General features: G+C 41.7%; 2 protein-coding genes across 2 annotated transcripts; one reads left to right on the top strand and one right to left on the bottom strand.

Annotated features, from left to right (window-relative positions):
• Window positions 1–12175: 12175 nt before the first annotated feature.
• On the bottom strand, window positions 12176–17028 carry LOC139347187 (Golgi reassembly-stacking protein 1-like). The gene is made up of 9 exons (XM_070986676.1): window positions 16816–17028; window positions 16253–16333; window positions 14923–15126; window positions 14458–14544; window positions 14211–14341; window positions 13957–14095; window positions 13748–13865; window positions 13539–13643; window positions 12176–13206 (listed from the first exon to the last, which is right to left on the bottom strand). Exons 1-9 carry the CDS (start codon window positions 16879–16881, stop codon window positions 12938–12940), a joined length of 1200 nt encoding a protein of 399 aa, XP_070842777.1. The 5' UTR covers window positions 16882–17028; the 3' UTR covers window positions 12176–12937.
• Window positions 17029–18156: 1128 nt separating this feature from the next.
• LOC139347181 (elastase-1-like) lies at window positions 18157–20813 on the top strand. The gene is made up of 8 exons (XM_070986671.1): window positions 18157–18190; window positions 18307–18401; window positions 19203–19309; window positions 19469–19597; window positions 19707–19843; window positions 19946–20091; window positions 20542–20691; window positions 20805–20813. Exons 1-8 carry the CDS (start codon window positions 18157–18159, stop codon window positions 20811–20813), a joined length of 807 nt encoding a protein of 268 aa, XP_070842772.1.
• The last annotated feature ends 817 nt before the right edge of the window (window positions 20814–21630 follow it).

The following is a 21630-nucleotide window of genomic DNA, read 5'->3' as shown; positions in this document are numbered from 1 at the left end:
AATGTAAACATTTCATGAAGCATTTTTAACTTTTGACCACTCATTAACCACCAGTAATAGCACCACAGACAGCACCATGAGTTTATCAATACACAGCACTGTTAGGCTACTGATATTTCAGAGGATCAGGCAGACTAGATTAACATTCAACCAAACAGCTGCTCTGACCGCTCTCTCTGTTACTAGGAGATGGAGAGGAGGGACGGCAGCTTAACAAGGGGGATGCATTTTGGTCATCTTGCTAACAAGGATGATGGCACCCCCCCTCTTATTGCCTACACTGGCTGGAGCACCATGTGCCTGACCCTGTTATCACTGGGAACATTTTTAAAGATGCATAGAAAGAAGAAGGTCTCTCACACTGACACAAGGAACTCCCACCGCAGGAGAGACACTGTTACTGGAGTTATTGTTGGAGCCAGTGTACTAATGTCTGCCGTGGTGAGAGGATTTGTTGATTCATCCGTCACTTCATCCCAAAATGGCCTCATTAGAGAGGATTCTTCCTTGGCAGAGACGTTTCTTCCTATACTGACTCACAACACAAAGAAGTGTTAGGCTTTACTCTAGAGGTTTTTGAAGCACTGCCTGTCCTCATTTCTGGCACACCTCCTCTTGGCACCACAAAGGACCCGAGCACATGTTAAACTGAGACAGATCTACACCTTACCAAATGCTCTCATCCTGTTTCTCTGGCTCTTACTCTCTCTCTTTTCCCTATCTGAGGATCTGGCCTGGGGGATCCTATTTATGTGACCAGGCAGCTGTCAACAGGGCAGCCTGGCAGACTGCAGAGGAGACTGAAATGGGAGATGCTATTTCTAGGACTCCACAGAATACAAAAATGAAGCTCAGGAGAGAACAAGTCATGCCACATGCTGAACTGACGTGCAGTGGATATGTAATCAGGTCACGCTGCTTTATTTTGCTTTCCACAACATGCCACCTTATCCCTCTGAAAATATCAGTTGCCACATCCTCTATTATTTTTTTATATATAATTTTGGGCTTTGCCCTCGCTTTCTGTTTAGATTATATCAAAAACCTATAATAAAGAAGCAGCAGGAGACGAGAGCGTGTATGTGTGTGCCGCTGTGTGCAGTAATGTGTTTACAAATGAGACGGGGACACAGCGAAGACAGAAAGGGAGGGACAGAGCAAGGAAGGGAGAAAAAGGAGGCGCATGAGAGAGAGGGAGAACTGATAGATTGCCACGACAAAATGAGGCATGAGTCATGTTCAGCGATGACGTAGATGGATGGGTCAGGTAAGCAGCATCGTGTCATGTAATCACTGACCCAGAGGCTGCAGACAGGCAGAGAAAGTGTAACACTATTCGGGCAATAAAGAGAGGCAAGAATCCTAGATCGATAACTGCCGTAACTCTCAGTGTTATGTCATTTTTATGGTACATTTTACTGGGTGTTTGATGTGGTGTTATCTCTCCTCAGCAGAATTTATTTGTCACCAAGTCTCTGAAAGCATTTAGTCGTTGAGGACTTACTTTCTGTGTTCGTGTTAGACTTTTAGAGAATGCATTTTTATTGCAATTCTATTTTGAAAAGTGCATTTGAAACTTTGAATGGATGATGAGAGGAAGTTCACGCACAAACGCCACTCATGCATACCTACGCACCTTCAAAACAGAGCCTGACAATCCACTGCACCATTTTACATTGAGTATAAAGTATACTGACTTCTCTGGCTTGGCCCTTCATTCCAGTTACGGGAGATCTTAAAGCTGCTACAATCAATATTTGCATGTGAGCAATGGATCAAATGGATACATGCAATCTAAAAGAAGCTGCTTGTAGTATCTCAGCTATTTTCCACTGGAACTTTAGTGTCTTTCAGCTCAATCTGTTATTTTGCATCCTGTAGCTTTACTGTTTTGATTCCCTCTCAACACTTTCACCACCTTGTTTCCAGTAAAAAAACACACTGCATGCTACCTGCCCAGCACCAGACAGCAGGCAAAGTTAGCAACTAGCTAAAAGGAAAAGTAACATTTGTGGAGAAAAAGACACGCACAGCTTGGAGAAAGAGAGAAATGAAAATCGATGTGGCATGTTTTGAGTGAGGGGAAAATAAAACAATAAATGCAGGTTGAATGCTACATGATGAAATGACATTTTAGACAATAGCTTTCTTCCATTTCGTAGCAACAACTTCGGGAAAGGCCCTTTTCAACATGTCAGTGACCCCATGTGCAAAGCGATGTCCGTAAAGAAACGGTTACTCAGATTGGTTTGGAGGAACATGACTGGCCTGCGCAGGAGAAGATGAACAGAAACACACAGCCAGGTCTTAGATTGATGGGGTGTTCACATAGTTTTGGCCATATAGCCGAGATAGAAATATCAGCTGAAAAGCTTTTTATGACCCCTCTTTTCAAGAAAATACCTAGTGTTCAATAAACCCCATACTATCGCTTCCACGCAGCCAAGATCACTTTTTAAATTTCAATACATTTTCATCAACCCTTGCCTCAGATCCTCTGGGATTAAAGGAAAAAAGTGAGTGTGTCAATATGGAAAAAGAAATGAGACTTTAAATGCAGCTGACTCATTCACTGAATTCAATGTACTGAATCACAGAGAGCTAAGCAGATTATCACGGTGTGTTCCTCTGCAGAGCAATTATTGTTGTGTTGGAAGTCTCATCAGGATCTTCTCCCGTTGATCAAACAGTAATGGATTAGCGTCTTTAAATCCAAACATACGGGCATGAACGCTTTGGTTTGGATCTTCTGTTTTGGCGGTGACCCAGGTATGAATATCTGCATGTAAAAAGAGTACTACTACTTTGCAGTGTTACTTATCCTCCTATAATGTCCACATGAGTCACAATAGGAGCAATTTGTGCTCTTGATATGCAACTGACAGCTGGGACTGGACCTGTGCATGGAGATGGTAAAAACGTGATTCAAAATGCCAGTTTTGTGGGAAAAAAGCTGACCTTTCACTGCATTTCTAACACAAGCGTGTTCTTATTTATCTTTTTATACATCAGATAAGAAAAGGCGGGTCCTATCTAAGAGGATGAGGGCCGCAAAATGAAACTCATGAAATAAAATGTAATTAAATGAGAGTAAATGTCAAGAAATGTCAATAAAATATCTCTTTTTATCTGTTAGATTTGGTTTAGCTATCATACCACATTTTTTAACATTTGTATTTTGTGCATTTCCTCATTGCTTGGGCCACAGATATGAATTATCGACTATCTGTGTTTGTGTTTGCATTGTGTGGTGGTGAGCGAACATTACAGTCATTTTAATATTAAATCAACAGGCAAGATAAAAGGCTCCTTTGCTCACACTGGATAGCAGATGGAGATAAAAGCCCTTGACAGCAGCCTGATCAGAGAAGACAAATCCAATCACAGGGCTAATTAACATGAGGGACCTATTTTATAGACCATAACCTCTAGATATTCGAACGTGATATCTGTATTTGGTTATCGTGTGTAAAAATGAAATATTGAAAGCAGACTAAATTTGTATTACAAATGCCTTTAATAATTTCTCCGATCCAATTTTGAGTGCCTGAAATTACTCAAGCACATTATCATATTTGGCTCATCAGGGAAGGGAAAGCCATTTGTGTTAACTGTGTCTCAAAAAGGCCGTTTTGCATCTTATAAAGGAAAATGATCTCTCTGCATGTATAATATTTCATTACCAGCTATTTTTACTGGAATGCTAGTTTGAAAGCATCTTTAAACATACACTTCTTCGTTCCCTTGCCTAGAGTTCGATGAGAATCCTGCTGTCACTCTCACGTCTATATGCTAAATATGACAGCAGCCAGTTAGCTTGGCGTAGCATAATGACTGGAAACAGGGAGAAAGAGCTATAGTAGCCTGGCTCTGTCTGAAAATAACACAGTCTACCTACCAGCACCTCTAAAGCTCGCTGATTAAACACACGGCATCTTGCTTGTTTAATCCACACAAATATATGCATATACAAACTGTTACTGAGTGAGTTTTAGAAGCGCTGGCAGATGGATTTTCTTACCTTTGCACACAGCCAGACAAGCTGTTCCACCTTGTTTCCAGTGTTTATGTTAAGCTAAGCAAATTGAGAGAGGCAAGCTTGGCGAGGGATGCTACAGTTTTGTTTTTCCTTGAAACTGATATTACGCAAGCATTCAGCCATCATCCACGAACAGCATTTTGGAGGCTTTCGAGCCCTCTGAGTCTGCAGCTGCTCATGATCCATGTTTAACCACACTCAGTTTGATGCTGCTTCAAGCACCCCACCGCCGAGGAACATGCAGAAGCAAGACCACTGCATTCTGCCAGAGGCCATTAAGATAGCAAATGGATCCTACTTAGCCTTTTCGATCAATGGATTATTTCTGACTGGAGCGCAGGCAGTTCTTAGAGGTTATGAAGGGGTCAGCAGAGAAAGGAAGGAGAGGTTACCTCAGTGCAAATGTGGTCAAGCATGGCATTAGAAATTAAACGCAATGCATTTTTAATAAAGCAGTACGAACAGTAGAGTTTGGTACTGTATTGCAGGTTATACGCTGTCCTTTTTTTTCCCTGTTTTTGGGGCTCCTGTTTGAAAACATCGAGCATTTTGAGGATATGTTGTGTTGTTGATATCTGTATTTGCTCGTGGCGATAGTGGAACTGAGGAGTTAGAGTAAATGGATCATCTGTTATTCTTCCAGCCCCCAGACAGACGAGAGCTGATTTTTGTTAATCCACTCCCTTGTTAGTGAAATTTGTTCCACGGCATTGTGTGAATGTACCGCACCGTCTGCATTCATTCTCGCTACATCAAATCAAACAGATGGTGTCTGACAGAGGTACGAACATATCATGGCGCTGTTACTGCTGCAGAAGGTTACATATTAAGAGTGCAGATTTTCTTTCCACATCTTTTACTGGAATTGCATGCCGCCTGAAATGTCAGGATAGTAATCTAGGGCAGAGAAATAGCAATTGAGAGGAAGAGAAGAATCAGCAACTGCCAGCTGGCTGACTTCAGGGCACATGGCTGAAGTCACGCCTACATGAAGAGCTACATTATGGGGTTACTGGAAAAGTGAAGCTTTGATCGCAGCTCCCTGCACACTGGGAACACCTATAAGTCCACCCCTGCGTCTCTCCCACTGTTGACATTTAAGAACACTGTGCACTTTGCATCTATAACTTAGTACAGCTGGCCCCTCAGAAATCAATTGCTAAATCGATCATAACATGAATAGGAAATAAGTGGAGGTGGTGCATAAAAATGGGATGTTAAGAAAAAGAGACTGAATTTTCAGACATCTTGCAACACCCTGTAATTATGTCCTTCATGGCAATTTCCAGTTGCCATAGGGACAGAGACAATGCAATCAATTAAACCACATGTGTTGGTCTGCTGGAGACATAGACGTTAACATAATTATTCAACAGATTAATAGAAGAATACATTGTTTCTATGACAAAATAATTATGTATTTTAGTGTTTTTGCAGCAGAAAGCTGAACTTAATTTAAAATACTGCAACTTTTCTTTTTTTGAAGTTTTACATAATCAAGAAATACTCGTATACGTGACTTTCCTGCCTGAAAGTTTGACAGGCAGAAAGGCTAATTTAGATGACAGGGAGCGATTTGGTTAATACATAGAGATTAATTAACCTCTTCACCGTTATTACATCTGTAATCCATATGATGAAGCCTTGTCCGCAGAGGTGTGTGCAGGTGCAGTGCATGCGTGGAACACAATGTACTGAGGAGAAATTAGCGTCTGAATCAGTGAAGCGCTCGCTCGCGTGCTTTGTGCCTTCATCAACATGTTTATGTGACACGTGTCTGCAGGCGGGGCTGAAAAACCGAACAGGCCACAGTCACATTGTCGGAGGACACTGGATGACCACCGTGGAAACTTGCCATCAGCGCATTGAAAGCCTCCCACACACAAACACAGATCCACGCACACACACACACACATCCAGATGAAAGCACATAGGCAACGCTCCCTCCGACTCTTGCTTCTGATGGGCCAGTGTTGACAGAAGGAGCCGCTGATGACTCACCACCAGATAAGTGATCAGCCGGCCCCCTCTGAGTCACATGGGTGTTCTGATCTCCATTTATCACAGTAATTGTAGTCACAGGTGGAGGCAGGGGCCTAGACCCACCTGCCATCCTCTGTTTGCCTCTGGCTAGGTAAATAAAGTCTTCATTTCATGTGTTGGCTTTGCACTAAAACACAGACAGCTCCACCTCCGCCTGTCCCCACGGACTCAGAAAGCTGAATTACACTATCTGCCAATGCAAAGCCTGCCCATTCATACAATCACAGTAATTATGATAGATCGTTAATGCCATCAACTGATAGCAGTTCACGCAAACCCTAATAGCAATTTAATGACCTGCATAACAAATGACCCCTGATTTGGTGCTGCATTCAAGGGCGCATTAGTGATGTGAATGCAGGATGAATTAGAAAGCTCTCCACAGACGCCGCACCGTTTAAAAGCAGGAGGAAGAGGAACGTAAGGCTTTCACACAGCAGGAGAAAAGCACAGGGCCCATTTCCCGCCCCCCACCCCCTCTCTCGGCAAAGTAATTACAAAAAAAAGGGAATCTCGAGGGGAAGCTGAGTGTGTGTGCAGCTCAGCTGTTGGAGAATGTGGTCTAACCTGATAACAGCACATTTTCACATGCAGTGCATATTCAACCCACACAGACAATTTTCTACTGGGTTACTTTTACTTTGGCCATTGTTTGCACGGGCTCTCTTGTGTGTGTCCCCCTTCAATTTTCACCCCCGCCCAACTCTGTTTGAATATTATTACACTCTCCATGTCTGGCGGCTCAGGTTTTGTCAAAATAATGTGTACACAGAGGCACAGTGCAGAGGCTCAGCAGCAAAGGCTCGCTCTATCAGCCTTTAGATGTTTACATAAGCAGCCCTTGCCTACAGATTCTGCTTTTTGTCTTTTTGTATCTGACTGAACAGAGCAGGCCATTCACAGTCTTGAGGTCAGATTATCAATGAAAAACACTTAATTTTTCAGTCAGAAAAACTCATTTTCACCTCCCCTCTCCCCACATCCATGTGTACACCTCCGACAGCTCTACTCCATAATTTTCCAACATTTTTTCATCTGTCTGCGCCACCATTCCCTCTCCTCCCTCTCTCCATGAGATGGTGCCTCCATTTTGCTCTGAAAATCTAACACAGTTCATTGCCCTCCACCATGCTGGCAGCATCACGCAACTCTATCAGGTAGTTCAGTGCTTTTTTTTTGGCTTGACAGAAGGACACGAGCTGAGTGAAGCACACGCTGTATTGTCAAATTTGGGCTCTCATCTATTTATGAACACACACATGCAGAGCAGAGCCAAAGCTCACTGACAGTGGTACAACTAAGAAATAAGCGCTGGAGCGGTTTATGCACATGGATGATAAACCACGTGACTGAGCATTTTATTCATCGACAGAGGGAGATTGGTACACTCGCATTCAGGCTCTTCTCTGGCGAGAATGCACTGTGAACACGATCTGGCAAATATCTTTTGGTTGAATGTGCTGTGGAGCACTGACATCAAAAGTAGGATTTATGCAAAATACGAGAGCGTAATAATATGTGTGCAGCACTGCAGCTGTGATGTTTGGAAACTGCAGCAAGGCTGTGCTCCAGTTTCACAGCCTTACCTAACAATAGCTTTTAGAAACATCACAACATTCGAGCTGATGCAGAATTCAGCTTTCCATGGGTCTTTTAGAGAATAGCATGCTATATCGTGTGTATGTTCATATATGTTGGCTGAGGAGGGCCAAAGCCAGGCATGCATTGCCCTGAGGGGTGGATGGTTAACTGGTAAATGAGGTTAATACTAAGAGACAGCTCCCTATCGGGTCAAAACCAAGCCTGGGTAGTGGTGGGGATGTCACAGCAAATATGTCAGAGACACAGGAAAACAGCAGGGCACATGCTGAGCTGTGTTTCCCCATCCACTCATATTCATCCTGAGAGGCTGAGCCAAACCTTTATCCGTCTGTCTCAACCGCTGTGTCTCACCAGAGCAAAGTGCTTCCTGATCAGTCGGACAAAAAAGTGAGAAAACTGGGAGTAAAAATCGCTGCCGACTCTCTGAAGCTGCAGCAGCTTGACATTTTTTGAGCAATCTGTGTATAATACTTAGAAAACGCTGCCAGAACAAATCTGTTTTTTCTCGTTCGTGTTCTGCCGTGATGAAAGCAGCAGCTTTGCAATGGTAATGCAGTGGCAATATTTCTTTTTAATGTCACTATATAATTTCAAAGGGATGCCTCCAGGACAGAATGGGCATAAAAACTTTGCTTCCAAACTCTTTGGAAAAGAAATGGAATGAGCATCAATCAGAAAACAGCTCATGAATGTTATGAACAAATTAATGAAAGCACCTGAGGGACTGAAAGATATTGGATGATAATTGAAGGAGCAATCTGATTTGGACGTTAATAAATCAGAGACAAAAAAAAATGGCGCGCATACAAGTGAAGCCAGTTTTTCAGGTTAAGAGATTGGGAGCCACAGAAGCAGATGGGTGCAGGCTTGACATCAGCAGGGTCATCCTGACAGAAGAACAATGTGTGCTGTCTTGTGTGGCCAGCTCCTCACCCCCGCTGAATGGCAATTAGTATTGGAAATAAAGCAGGGCACCCTCTCCTGACCTCCCTTTTCTCCTGCTGCATCCTATTTGCCTTATCTCTTTGTCCCCTGTCACCAGGAAACCAGCACAAATTGTGTGAGATTAACTTTGGGCAATTTTGCTGCCTTTGATTGGAGGAAAGGAAAAGGTGTTAGGGAGTGAGAGGCGGCAAAGATCCCAGACAGAGATGAAGCTAAAAGATCTGGGACACCTGCTTCTCAGATAAAATAATCAAACTAGATGGTTTTTGTTTTTTCCTCCAGTGATGGCAGTATTGGTTGATCGGTCCTCAACTTTCCAGACTGATGTATCTCAACTATAAGATGGATTGCCATTTTGTACAGACATTCATGGTCCCCAGAAAATGAATCCTTTTGCTCCTTCATGCTCATGATTAACACAATAAGCCCACTTTGTCTCATGACCTAACACCTGCAAAACTAATGAAATTCCAATCACTCAGCTGTAATTTGTGTTTTGTGCTAATTGTTAGCATGCTAAACTATGCCAAATTAAGATGGTCAACATGGTATTTTACCTGCTACATGTTAGTACATTAGCGTTGTTATTGTGAGTATGTTAGCATGCTGGTATTAGCATTTAGCTCAAAGTACAACTGTGCCTATGTACAGCCTCGCAGAACTGCTTGCAAGGCTGTAGACTCTTATTTTGTTCAAATACTTGAACAAAATCTATCTTTATGCTTTCCTAATGAGCGACCTCTCATGTTCATGTGAATAACAACTGTCTCTCAGAGGCAAGGCAGCAGAGGCGTGCCGGTCTTACACTGCCACAAACCCACCTAACCTAACCCTAACCCCACCTTGAAAAGAGGTCAGAGTCAGCTGTCAACATGGCTTCCTTTGACCATGACTGTGAAGACCACCTCCTGCATCCCATTCCCAACATCAGTCGACAAATAGTTCCTTTTAGCCAGAACCACAATTGTTACCTAACTTTAACCAACTAGCTTTGGTTTAATGAACTTAATCAAATTTTAATCATAGTAATGACACATCAGAACATCCTCCCACGGGTGCACAAGTTGCCTTAGCACTGAGCGTGAACTGGAGTGTCCTGGTTTGTGTCCTGCCAGGGACCTTTGAAGCATATCATTCCCATTATTTCCTGCCATCTCTCTACTGTCAGCTGTCATCAAATGCCACAAAAACAAGGCCTATTTTGTCATCTAGGAATCACTCAACCACCAGCAGCACTGCCCCTCAGTCTGTCAGTACACATGCAGGAAAACCAAGGCAACAGCACAATATTGTAGACTGCCAAATCCTATAAGCTACAGCATGTTTCAGAATAATTTCAGAGCAAATCAATAAAGAAAAAACATATAGCCAGCTGATAATGACTGCAGCTGAAAAAGATGAATGCAACATCCTAATGAATTCAGGCCCCTCGGAGTGACAGTCGTTTCCATGAATGCATGTCATTACAGCCTGTACATTTGTCGTCTAACGCAGTCGGGCACTTATTGAGATTATTCCCAGGCTCTGGCGTGCAGGAACACTGCATGGCACTAGTATGAAAATGCAGCCTCTAGCATTTCCAAGTATAGGCTACGCCTTGCCAAGATATCTGTGATTAGGGTGGGAAGGTGACACAAACAGAAAATAGAAGCCTTTGACTGTGGAGAGGTTTTGCGCCCACACATATGAACCAAAAAATGGCTGTTTATAGCGTTTTATCCCACTCATACATGCTATAAACATACCAGTGAGTGGCTACATTTCATTGGGTATCCACACATGCCAATCTAACTGGAGAAAAAGCAAGATGCAGCGTTATGTGGAGATGTGTGACCACTGTGGTTGAAGCATTTACTCGCTCGTTTTTCAAAGCTCTCCTCTGACATATCTCTGCACCTTTTTCATCCTTTCCCTCCATCCTAACCCCCCCGCCCCCTTTCTCCGTAGTTATTCTATTTCACAATTTGTCATGCCGCAACGACAGGCTGAGGCAACGGGCACTATGCTGGTGCCTGTGAGCCGAGCCTCTCCGAGGGTGAGATAAAGCTAAGCTGACAAGTGGGTTCAGCTGTGTCACAGTGTCCTTTGAAACGGCCTCAGAAAACGCAGAAATGAAGGCAGGGCATGTTCCTCCAGAGGTGGCCCCCTTACACGTCACCTCTTGGCTCCTCTTGGCACGCAGCTGCTGGCTTTTGCCTGAGGCTGTATCTTCAAATAATGCCATCTTCATGCTCCAAAGGCAACATAAAAGGAATGAAACGGCATATTCACCCCGAGGTCATGCACAGAAAAATCATAAACACCACACAGCTCTATGCTGTGTTCATTTGAAGCTTGAGTTTTTGAGTTTTCTGCAAAATTTCAACATAGCTTGAGTTCAATTTCAGCATGTAGGCGGAGGAGCCCAAGCTACTGAGCTGCTACATATTCATGTCGGAAATATAATCCCACATTTAAAACACACACACAGGTGTGCCAGAGGAAGGCTTCCTTAAGAGCACCACTCACTCTCTGGTGGATAAAGACAAATCCATCTCCCTCTCGTCTTTCTTCCCCCACACAGTCTTTTCTTCCCGTGAATGCCCATCCCCCCTTCAACTGAGGAGGGCCCTGGTAAATAATTGAGGCATATTCCCGGTGCTAGTGTAGCTTCCCTGCTTATTTTTACTTTTTCAGGATCTCGCCAATTTTTGGAGATTCTGATATACAGATATTGAGAATACATTATGATGTACCTTATGATAAATGGTTGGTGCTGCCCATGTAGAAAAAAATCCTTGAATTCAAATAGCAAAAAGAAATGAAAGCATGGGTCTCATCATTAGCTAGAGAATCACCATTTCCCACACAGATGCCCCCTACTTGCTTCTGATTTCATTCTGAAGAAGGCTTTTCCGGCCAAGTGGGTCGGCCACTGCAGCAGGTACCATACATACGCCCAGACCTGCATGCATGGAGCACTGAATGACATGAATGGTACAAATGATGCATGTTGTCACTGGGTCTGACAGGCATCAGCTTTGAAGTTGCCCTCACTAATGCAAGCTGCTCGTATTCTGAAAGATCCAATTCCACAACTGTACTGAAGACTTCATCGAGGAGATGTGATCTTCGCAAAAACGTTGTGCAGAAAGATTTGATGCATCTGTTCATTATTGAAAATCTGACACAGCAGACCTAATGTGACCACAGTTTTGAGGCTGCAATGGCAGAAAACTGAATGGTTTCTGTTTGGGATCTATAATGAGGTGTTTGCTGACACCTGCTGTCTCAAAGCATGAAGTTAGTCCTCTAGATGCATATTCCACACAAGTATACACATGCAGTATGCATAATGTATGTAAGTGTGTGTGTGTGTGTGTGTGTGTGTGTGTGTCAGTATACATACGTATATGTATACGTGCATGGATGTATGTTATACTACACACACACACACACACACACACACACACACACACACACACACACACACACACACACACACACACACAGAGTTATGCCCATACCTAACTGAACAAAAAAAGACATTAATTCGACTGCGGCAGGTTTATCTTGAGCATCTTCTTTTTATAAATATTTGAACATTTTTGTCCATCCATAAAACTCTGTAACATAATTGAATTAAAATCTATATAAAGAGAGGAAACAGAAAACAATCAGAGCTGCATCAAACACGGCTCACTCACGTGCACCAATCAAAAGTCAAACCTATACTTAAGAAAGGAGGGTAATTAAAATGAGACATAAGGCAAAGAGGCTTACATGGTAAATGCCTGAGGTTAAAAAATCTTCCTTCTTTTCCTTTTTTTTGTGACACGTATACTCATCTCAAACTCAATCCACAGGAAAATAAAAACATTAACCCTAAATTCCAAAATATAAAAAACCAAAACCACATGATAGATCTGTGTGAACTCCAGCTCAAGCTTTCAGTTTCTAACAGTGTTTAGTACTATTTAGCAGGCAATGATGGTAAGAGCAACATGATAAAACACTACGCACCTTTGGCATTTTAGTGCAACCTGGGATGATGTTTAACAGCAACTAAGACTCAACTAAAGCTTCATCCCGCTTGCTGAGACACACAGTATGCCTAAATTGGAGAGTACATTCAGATTGTATCCCACCTACCGTCCAGTCAACATAAAAACTTCTTCTTAAATGTGCAATTCTGGGTGCCACAATGGCACCTGTACATAAATAAAACTCTTAGAAATTAGAAAATGATTTCAGTGATGCAACTTACAATCTTAAGGGAAGCGTTGGGTATCATAGTGTGCTCTAAATCTCCTCTAATGCAACTGCTTCTTAACTGTCTGGCGCAGCAGTCTCCGACGTCTGCTCCTGGGTGATATCAGCTGACCTTGAGGGCTCAGAACTGGTGTCTTGCACCTCTGGGACACTTGGGTCACTCAGGCTCTCTGTGGTGACTTCAAGGCCAACAAAGGTGTCTACAGTCTCTCTGCTTGGAGAAGCGGTGGTGATCATGTCAGTAGCATGCTCCTGCTCGGTCTGTTGGGTGTCTGAGTCTTCCTCCCTCTCCAGAGATGAATGTCTTTGGTCAAAAGATGAGGTATCTGGAAAAACAATCATGCATCACATAAGGCAGAGAAGTGTTTCTGCTCTACTTTGCATAACTTGAAAAATTCTGATTATTGCACTTCAGGCTGAACACCTATGATGATATCAAAAATGCTCTGCTGTTGCTATATCAGCTGTGTTGCACATATATTATTTTATATGCCATTTGAGAACACTGTTCTTCAACATGAATAAAAAAAGAATTCACCAGCAAACCATAGCTGGTTTTAACTGTTTTTCCTCTCCATGCAGGATGGCTTTGGAAACACGTAATTGCTCTATTCAGCTACACACTTCAATCACTTGTGGAGGATGTAGAGATACTTACCCAAGCTACACTGATCACCAGAGTCATCTCCATAATTAGCAAGCATTGAGCTCAGGCCAGTGTTTGACAATTCTGGTGTCATTGTCTCAGGATTGTTGGAGATATCTGCAATCCACAAAGAACATATATACATTTCAATCTGTGTGAAAACAGGGAGCATGTCAGACACTGAAAACAAATTCATGCTTCTTTAAAGTAGATCTGGTTACCGAAATCTACAGCTGGCTGTGTGGGTGAGGCTGCACACAAGTCCTGCTCAGCTCCTTTGATCTGATTAAAATCTATTTCACTGACGCTAGAGGGACTACATGCAGCCACTGAAGGCTCCTGGGAACAGAGAGAGTCTCAGATTTAAAGAAAACTCAACAAAACATCTACCAAAGAACATTTAATAAATGAAAGATGTGATAAGATGTACCTCAGCGTGGTCACTCCCAACCAGCCCTTCGCTGCTGCCAATCACTGACGACTGCAGAACACTTTTGTTCTGGGTGTTAGGCTGAGCTGGACGAGTTGGGATTCTGTGCAAGTAGCCATAGCCAATGCCACAGCCTAAGCTATGTTTAAAACAAGCAAGACAAAGGTATTACTGTGAATGTTTATTTGTCTGTACATACACAGATGACATGAAACTAAAAAGGTTTTAGCTATGTGAAACCACACAGCGCCTACCTTCCCTCTCCTCCCCATGCTCCATTTGGAGTCACCACTACCTCTCTGCACTGGTCAGCCTGTGTATTGTACACCAGCAGCTTAAGAGGTTTCCCCTCATTGGCTTCAATCAAAGAGAAGAAATCCTCAGACTGCAAAGGAGACACAAACAGAGAGGACTTTAAGATTTTGCACCATATTTTGTTCATGGCTGTTTTTTTTTAAATTTCCATTTATATAGATAAAAGCCAAAAGCAAGAAAACTTACATCTTGTAACACCTGATCAGCTCCTACAATGAAGTCATCGTGAGCAATTAGGCCGGCCAAAGCTGCTGGAGAACTGGCTTCAACATCCTAAAAAAAAAAGGTGATGGTTATGACGGCATTTTTATTTAAAACCACTGTCTCAACTAAAAAAATGTACTGTTATATGGGAGTTTATGTATGAGAATGACACACAAACGTTTTCCCTTCTGGTGAGACCAACCTGACAGGAATAAGACTTCTTCTAATGATTAGGTCCCCCGAGCAAATTCACCACATTAGTTAAGTACATTTGGTTTTCTACTCTTAGCTTTCTTTAACTGCATCTAACATACAAGAAAACACTGAAAAAAAAATGTGCTGGCTACGACCTCAAAGCTGCCATTAAAGTGTTTTATGTCAGGCCAACAAGAGTTTACCATAAAGAACTTTAAAGAATAGCCCCAGTTAAGGCCAGACTTGACTTACCAACACATGCCAAACATTCTCATTGGCTCCTTCAAAGCTGCAGAAGCGGACACTGGCCCCCAGCAGACCCTGACCACCCCACATGTTACTGGGTACCACTTCCAGTTCCCTCACCCGCTGGGTTTTAGAGTTGTACACTTCAAGTTTGACCGCTTTCTCCACATTGGCTTTTAGAAGGTCTTTCAGCAAGTCACTTTCTTTATTCTGGTGAAACAGAGAAATATGGACCACTCCAGCTGTGACAGGGCAGAGACGGCAAACCCGTTTTAATGTGAAAGAACGTGAAATAAAATTACAGCAGGCCACTTTTTTTCTCCCGAGGCTACAATTCAGGCCCATTAGAAAGAAAGAAAAATTGGCTGTCAAATAGAGTTGCAGTAAAAAGCAGACGCAGAAGCACACATCACATCAAACCAATGTTGAGAAAATCCAAAATCATATCAAAGCTACACAAAATCCATCGCAAGTCACCACATTATACTTTAGACTTAAACCAGGAACCAGGAAAAAGAAGAAGTTAATCTTTGTTGCGCTGTAAAATATTATGCGAACCTGCACCTTCATCTAAGACAATACATTTGACAAACGACGGGTCAGAGGGTTTTCATGATAAGTGAACATATGCAAATACTATGTTAAACACGCTGGGACTGACTGCCTCTTTGGTGCCATGTTTCAGACCTTCTGCAGCTGAACTCCATAAGGACATAAAGACCAAACCGTAGGGCCACAACGATTATTTTCATTGTTGATTATATTTTCAATTCATCAATTAGTTGTTTGGTCATTAAAATCTCAGACAATAGTGACAAACATTGATCAGTGTCTCCCAAAGCCCAAGACGACGCCCTCAAATGTCTGTTTTGTCCACAACCCAAAGACATTCACTTTACTGTCACAGCAGAGTGAACAAACACGAAAATATTCACATTTAAGAAGCTGAAATCAGAGGATTCTGACTTTCTTTTCTTGGATAAATAACTAAATGGTTAAGTGATTATCAAAACAGTTGGTGATTAATTTAATAGTTGACAACTAATCAATTAACTGATTTGTTGCAGTTCTACTAAAGTGACAACAGAAAAAGTCTTAATGACAAAACTGTTCGACATTTTCACATTAATAGCTACAGTTTTCTGTTGTCATCGTGTCCTTTAATCCTAATTCTGTTCATACTTGTGAACACAACCATTGATAAACAATTGCTCCATCAAATATACTCAGCCATTCAAAGATTTGTCTTTTGGTTATATTAACCTTTATTACATTTGGTGAGTGGACATGCCAAACCACCACTGATTTACAGTAATCATCACAGCAGTCTACTCACAAGCCTGGTGTTTCCTATAGAGAGAATGAAATCAAAGAAGGGCTCCAGACCGGCCTTCAGGGCAGGTGAATCCTCTTGAACCTGAAATATTTAAAAAACAAACCGTGTTACAGTCGCCGACTAGTGTTAACTAAACACATTGCATCGACCAGAATTTGGGGGTCCTCATTGCGAGATACAGCCCAGCTGTTGTTCTTCACGTGGTGAATAGGCTTACATACGTTACAGTTCAACATTGTTGGTATCAGTGTCTGCAGTGAGTGCTAAGACAGTCTGGAGCAAAGCTAAATAGCCTGGATGTGTGCCAAATGCCACCTCATCATGGGCGGACACCATAAAAGCTGACCACGAGTTACTACACTTCCACTCAACGTTACAGAATAACCCGACAATTAACAACCAGCTAACGTTAATGTATTTCTTGAGACATAAATGCAGCATATCTTTTCAGCACTAGCATAGTTAGCAAGTCAGTGAGCTAAAAATGCGTAACCCAGATTCAAAAGGAGAGCTGTAGAGACCAACCGAGGTTGGGTATAACCTTGCACTATGCTACAACGTACCCCATGGACATGATATCCACTATTAGTTCCCCCGTCCGACAAAAACGAGCTCTGTGGTAGCCCCATGGCCTTCAACAGTTCCGTAACACTAACGCTGACGAAATGTCACTGAGGTAGAGTGAAGTTAGAAGTCATTACTGAAGACAATTCATGCTAGCTAGCGCCAACGGCTGCGGCAGGTTGACAGCAGGCGCTCGAGGGCTAGGCCAAGCTAGTAAATAAAGATGCCAGAAAAGTCGAGCCTGTGCTACGCTTGGTATCCGTGTTGATCAAGGAAACTATGTTCGATTAGCCATCCTTGACGGAGTGTCCTACGCGGTTGCCCGGCAACAGATAACTAGCGTAAAAGTTTTAATCTCATTCATTCATTGAAAAATTGACATTGCGAGTAATAAACCTTAATTTTGAATGGAATTTTTTAGTGTAGAAAGGTTTGACAGTTTGTAGGTGTAGTCTGAGGAAAATCAAGCAAAGGGTAAATTTATTTATTAAAAAAAGACAAACAACAACAACAACAACAACAACAAACCTTTATGTTTAATCAAGCAATATTTCTCATTGTTCTTGTTTTAGCTTTGCCTTGAGTTTAGCTGTCTTATATTTTATAGCGAACATAAGGTTACAATGAAATAGAGAAACCGGAGCCAGAACATATATAACTTGTAATCTCATTAAGTAAATTACCAGAGTTATATATAAATTAGATGAGGAATAAAAACATCAAGCAGAGAACTAGAAAGTTGTTTTCCTAGATTATGTTTTATATATTTATTTGATCTTATATCTGTATATTTAATTTGACTTTTTATATGCATTATTTATTGATGCATTGTTTGTACTACATAATTACAGATGTGTCTGTTTGTCACAATATGGAGTTGAATAAAGTCGTATTCTGTAAGCAGTCTGCACATTTTCTTCTCACGGGGTGTGTGAAAATTTGTGTTTGAGTCACCTTTTTTTACAGATGTCCTGGCTGATTTCGTCTGCATGTGAATGCACCTGCTCTTTTCTCACTATGATAATAAATATGAGCTTTTGTTTTTTATGTTTCCTAAATGAATAAAAATGCAAATACAATGATAACAATGACTATATAACTACATACATGGACTTTGAGAAATTTATATGGCTTGAGCCTACCTGTAAAGCAATGTACCACCTTTCCAACATGTTTTTCCATTCCTCAGTACATCATGGCAAGGCATGCTTTTGACCTGTTATCCACATGAATTGCTGACATTAGCAGGTAACTTAATGGTTGCCTAATACTTTCTCAAGGCCTCCCAGTCACAGACAGATATAAATAGTTAAACTGCCACAGTTCCTCAGTGCTCCAATATGATTTGGCTTGTGGCTTTCCTGTCCTGCATTGGTAAGTTTTTAAAGAAATAAATCAAAACAATTTAAGATGGACTTTAACAGTACTTTTAACAATTTTGTGAAATGCCATCACTGCACTCTCTGTTCATGTTTGTGTGTGAAAAAAAGGACTGATTTGTGCTGAAGCACCCATCAACCACAATGTGCACAATCAGAGGGTCATAGGAGGCCATGATGCTGCACCCAACACCTGGAAATGGCAGGTAAAACCTATAAGCACTACACAGACACACACACACACTAAAAACATTATCTATCTATCTATCTATCTATCTATCTATCTATCTATCTATCTATCTATCTATCTATCTATCTATCTATCTATCTATCTATCTATCTATCTATCTATCTATCTATCTATTTTACAGTGATTCTACAGTGATTTTACAGTGACACAATTTTGCTCCATTGAACATGAGCCAGTGTTTTAAACATTAACATGATTTGCATGTTTAAATGTAAATGTTTACATCTATTTAAACCTAAACTTAAACATTTGTACGACTGAAGTTGATTGAATTCAACATTTGCATTTTCCCCAAAGCATCTCTATGATTCAAAGACCTCATGATGTTCATGAGCCTGGAGATTTGATGGAGTCATTTGGAAGTTTTGAGTCCGTTTGGGGCCCTATGATTAATTACACAGTTAGATTAGAGACACCAAAAGACAAATGAAGCATTCACCATTGATGCCCACTCAGTCAATACATACTATACTGAATACAGTGCTGCTGTTTTGCATGTTCTTTTGTTTTGTCATTGACATAACCACTACGTTAAAAAGGGGTTGGTCATCATTTTAAATTATTTATTCATTTTTTATGGGACTTGTCAGAATCTTTATGTAGAAACAGGGGTAGGTTGTGTATGGGGAGATTCTCTTTTTTCTTATTGAGCAAATAGGGTGAAAATTGAGCTACTGATCCTCATACTGAATGATTTCTGAAATAACGTTTAGTCCTCTACCTCATCAGTGTGCATTTGGTCTCTGTTTTCTCTCAGATTTCTCTCCAGCAGGATTCATACAATGATGGTTATTTCTACCACATCTGTGGAGGTAGTATCATTGATGCTTTCCACATTATGACTGCAGCTCACTGCATCCTCAGGTTGGGTCTCTCACTGCTCCTTATTTGCATCAATATACACCTAGTGAACTGTGTCTCTCTTACTGTCGAACTGAATGTATTACATGTGTGCTTATTCCTTGTCTGCTGGATAAATGATTGTAAGTAAGCATATTGTGTTTTTGTTCATGTTCTTGTCAGCATGGACGCCAGTAAGTACCGTGTGGTGGCGGGTGAATATAACCTGTACGAGTACGATCACAGTGAGCAGTTCATCGGTGTGGACAGGATTATCATCCATCCTGACTGGAATGGAGAGCTTGGCAGAGGGTAAAATGACAGCAAGTCAGACCCCGTCTCTTAATTTAACCACAATCTTAAAAGGCAAGCTATTCAAAAACACAATTATATTGACATGTTATGTTTTATTGTTTATTAGTTTTGATATTGCTATCATGAGACTGGCTGAGCCTGTGTATGACAACGGCTACGTGGCTATCGCCAGCCTCCCTGCTCCAGGCCAGATGCTGCCTCACGGCCTCACCTGTTACATCACCGGCTGGGGACTTATGGACTGTGAGAAGACACTTGTGCACACATACAGTGTAATATATGTCCCATGCACACCATTCATATGTGTCAAATTTAAAAAAATTCCTGCGCTTAATCCTTTCACAGATGGAGGGAGTGTCCCTGACATTCTGCAGGTGGCTGCCATCCCTGTGGTGGAGCATTCAGTCTGCTCCCAGCCTGACTGGTGGGGCAGCATTGCTCTGAAAACCATGGTGTGTGCTGGAGGGGATGGAGTCATATCTGGCTGCCAGGTACAGCAAACATATGTGTGCATCTTCCTAAAGCAGGACATTTTTGTCTTGATTCACCCAGGAATAGCATTTTATGCACATTTCTGCATTTCTTTTCAAAGGCAGCTTCTACAGCATCAGAAACAAAACTCAAGCTATGCTCCACCAACAAAATGTGGGGCCTCATTTCTCATTATAAAAAATACCTTTTGTGGATTTTTTTTCTTCTATAATTTAAAGCGATCTTTGTGTGACTCCACAGTCAAATGATATTGTCAGTGACTCTGTGACTAGTTACTTATTTAATTATCAGAGATGAAGATCCTGACAACAATGCCAGCTATATTAGGAATTATACTTACCACCCAGCTGATCTCTGGCTGATCTCTGGCTCAGTCTTCTCTGGAAAGTCTTCAAACTGGACCCTCTCTTCTCTCTTCTTGTGTCTGTTCTGATTGCTACCTGTCCCAGGGCGACTCTGGAGGTCCCCTGAACTGTTTCACTGATGGAGCCTGGAGAGTCCATGGTGTTGTCAGTTACGGCCCATCCGGCATGTGCAACCAAGTGAAGAAGCCCACCGTCTTCACCAGAGTCTCTGCCTTCCAAGACTGGATCTATTCAGTAAGATTTCTTTTACCTTACCTATCACAACGTGATTCTGGAAATGTCACCATATTTCGTCTGTATATTTCAGTTTTATAGCTGACTTTAATTTCTTTGTATGTTTTCCCCAGGTTTTGTAAATCGATGGAAAAGTGCGCTGTCCAAGCTGTCAAGTGGAGCCTGTAAAATAAAATAAACATTCACAGTCATTTGTGTGTCACATACAAAATACGTTTACTTGTAGTTCTTAATTCAACCAAAGGGTGGCGATAGTGGTTCATCTTCAGACTAGGCAGGTTCTGCTGTTTCTCAGCACTCTTGCGCTAACTCAGTCTCAGAAATGTATTGCTTATGGATGTATTTTCTGTTGATGCTTACAATCAGACTGAAAATAGGACCACAGTTAAAGGGTCATGGGTGAATACTAACAAAAATGGTGACAGTCCCAATTCTCTGACCTCCCAGGCTGCAACCCCAGGGGATGGAAAATTCCTCAGGATGTTTTGATGGATGTTTCAAACCAGAGACCAAAGGGACTGGACTTCTTTTAGGCTAAAAAGGCTTCAAGCGGCAATGTGGCATGGAGGTAAACCCCTTTAATGTCAGCACCACATCTACCTAAAGACTTAACAAGAACCACATTTTCTTAATGGTGGCCGAATGTGAGCTATATGCAGCCGCTGGCCCGTCAGGGAATTCTGGTCGTATGTTTGTGGTGGTAGTCAGGAGACTTCAGCATGACATCACATAAGGAGTTTTTCTCTTAACCATGGAGACCAGAAACCACAGATGAATTCCAGTGGTTTGCACAAAAAACAAAAAGAATGTCAGTGCATCCAATGTGAGTAATGAACTGTCTATTGCCTTAAGGAAGCCAAGACTACATAAAATATGCATGAGATGAATTAAAGAAAGCAAGTGTGTGGGCTTATTTACTTATTCTCTAAGGTTTAACAT

The sequence above is a fragment of the Chaetodon trifascialis genome, chromosome 18, assembly GCF_039877785.1.
Source record: "Chaetodon trifascialis isolate fChaTrf1 chromosome 18, fChaTrf1.hap1, whole genome shotgun sequence".
NCBI lineage: Eukaryota > Metazoa > Chordata > Actinopteri > Chaetodontiformes > Chaetodontidae > Chaetodon > Chaetodon trifascialis.
Note: the sequence above shows the minus strand (reverse complement) of the source record. Positions and strands in the feature narration are given on the sequence as shown.

Coding starts and splice junctions, on each gene's coding strand:
- LOC139347187 (XM_070986676.1), bottom strand. CDS start 16,881: ATGGGGCTACCACAGAGCTCGTTTTTGTCGGACGGGGGAACTAATAGT. Junction 16,334..16,815: donor GTGGATATCATGTCCATGGG/GTACGTTGTAGC, acceptor TAAATATTTCAG/GTTCAAGAGGATTCACCTGC. Junction 14,545..14,922: donor AGAATGTTTGGCATGTGTTG/GTAAGTCAAGTC, acceptor TTTTTTTTTTAG/GATGTTGAAGCCAGTTCTCC.
- LOC139347181 (XM_070986671.1), top strand. CDS start 18,157: ATGATTTGGCTTGTGGCTTTCCTGTCCTGCATTG. Junction 18,191..18,306: donor GGCTTTCCTGTCCTGCATTG/GTAAGTTTTTAA, acceptor TGTGAAAAAAAG/GACTGATTTGTGCTGAAGCA. Junction 19,844..19,945: donor CGGCTGGGGACTTATGGACT/GTGAGAAGACAC, acceptor ATCCTTTCACAG/ATGGAGGGAGTGTCCCTGAC.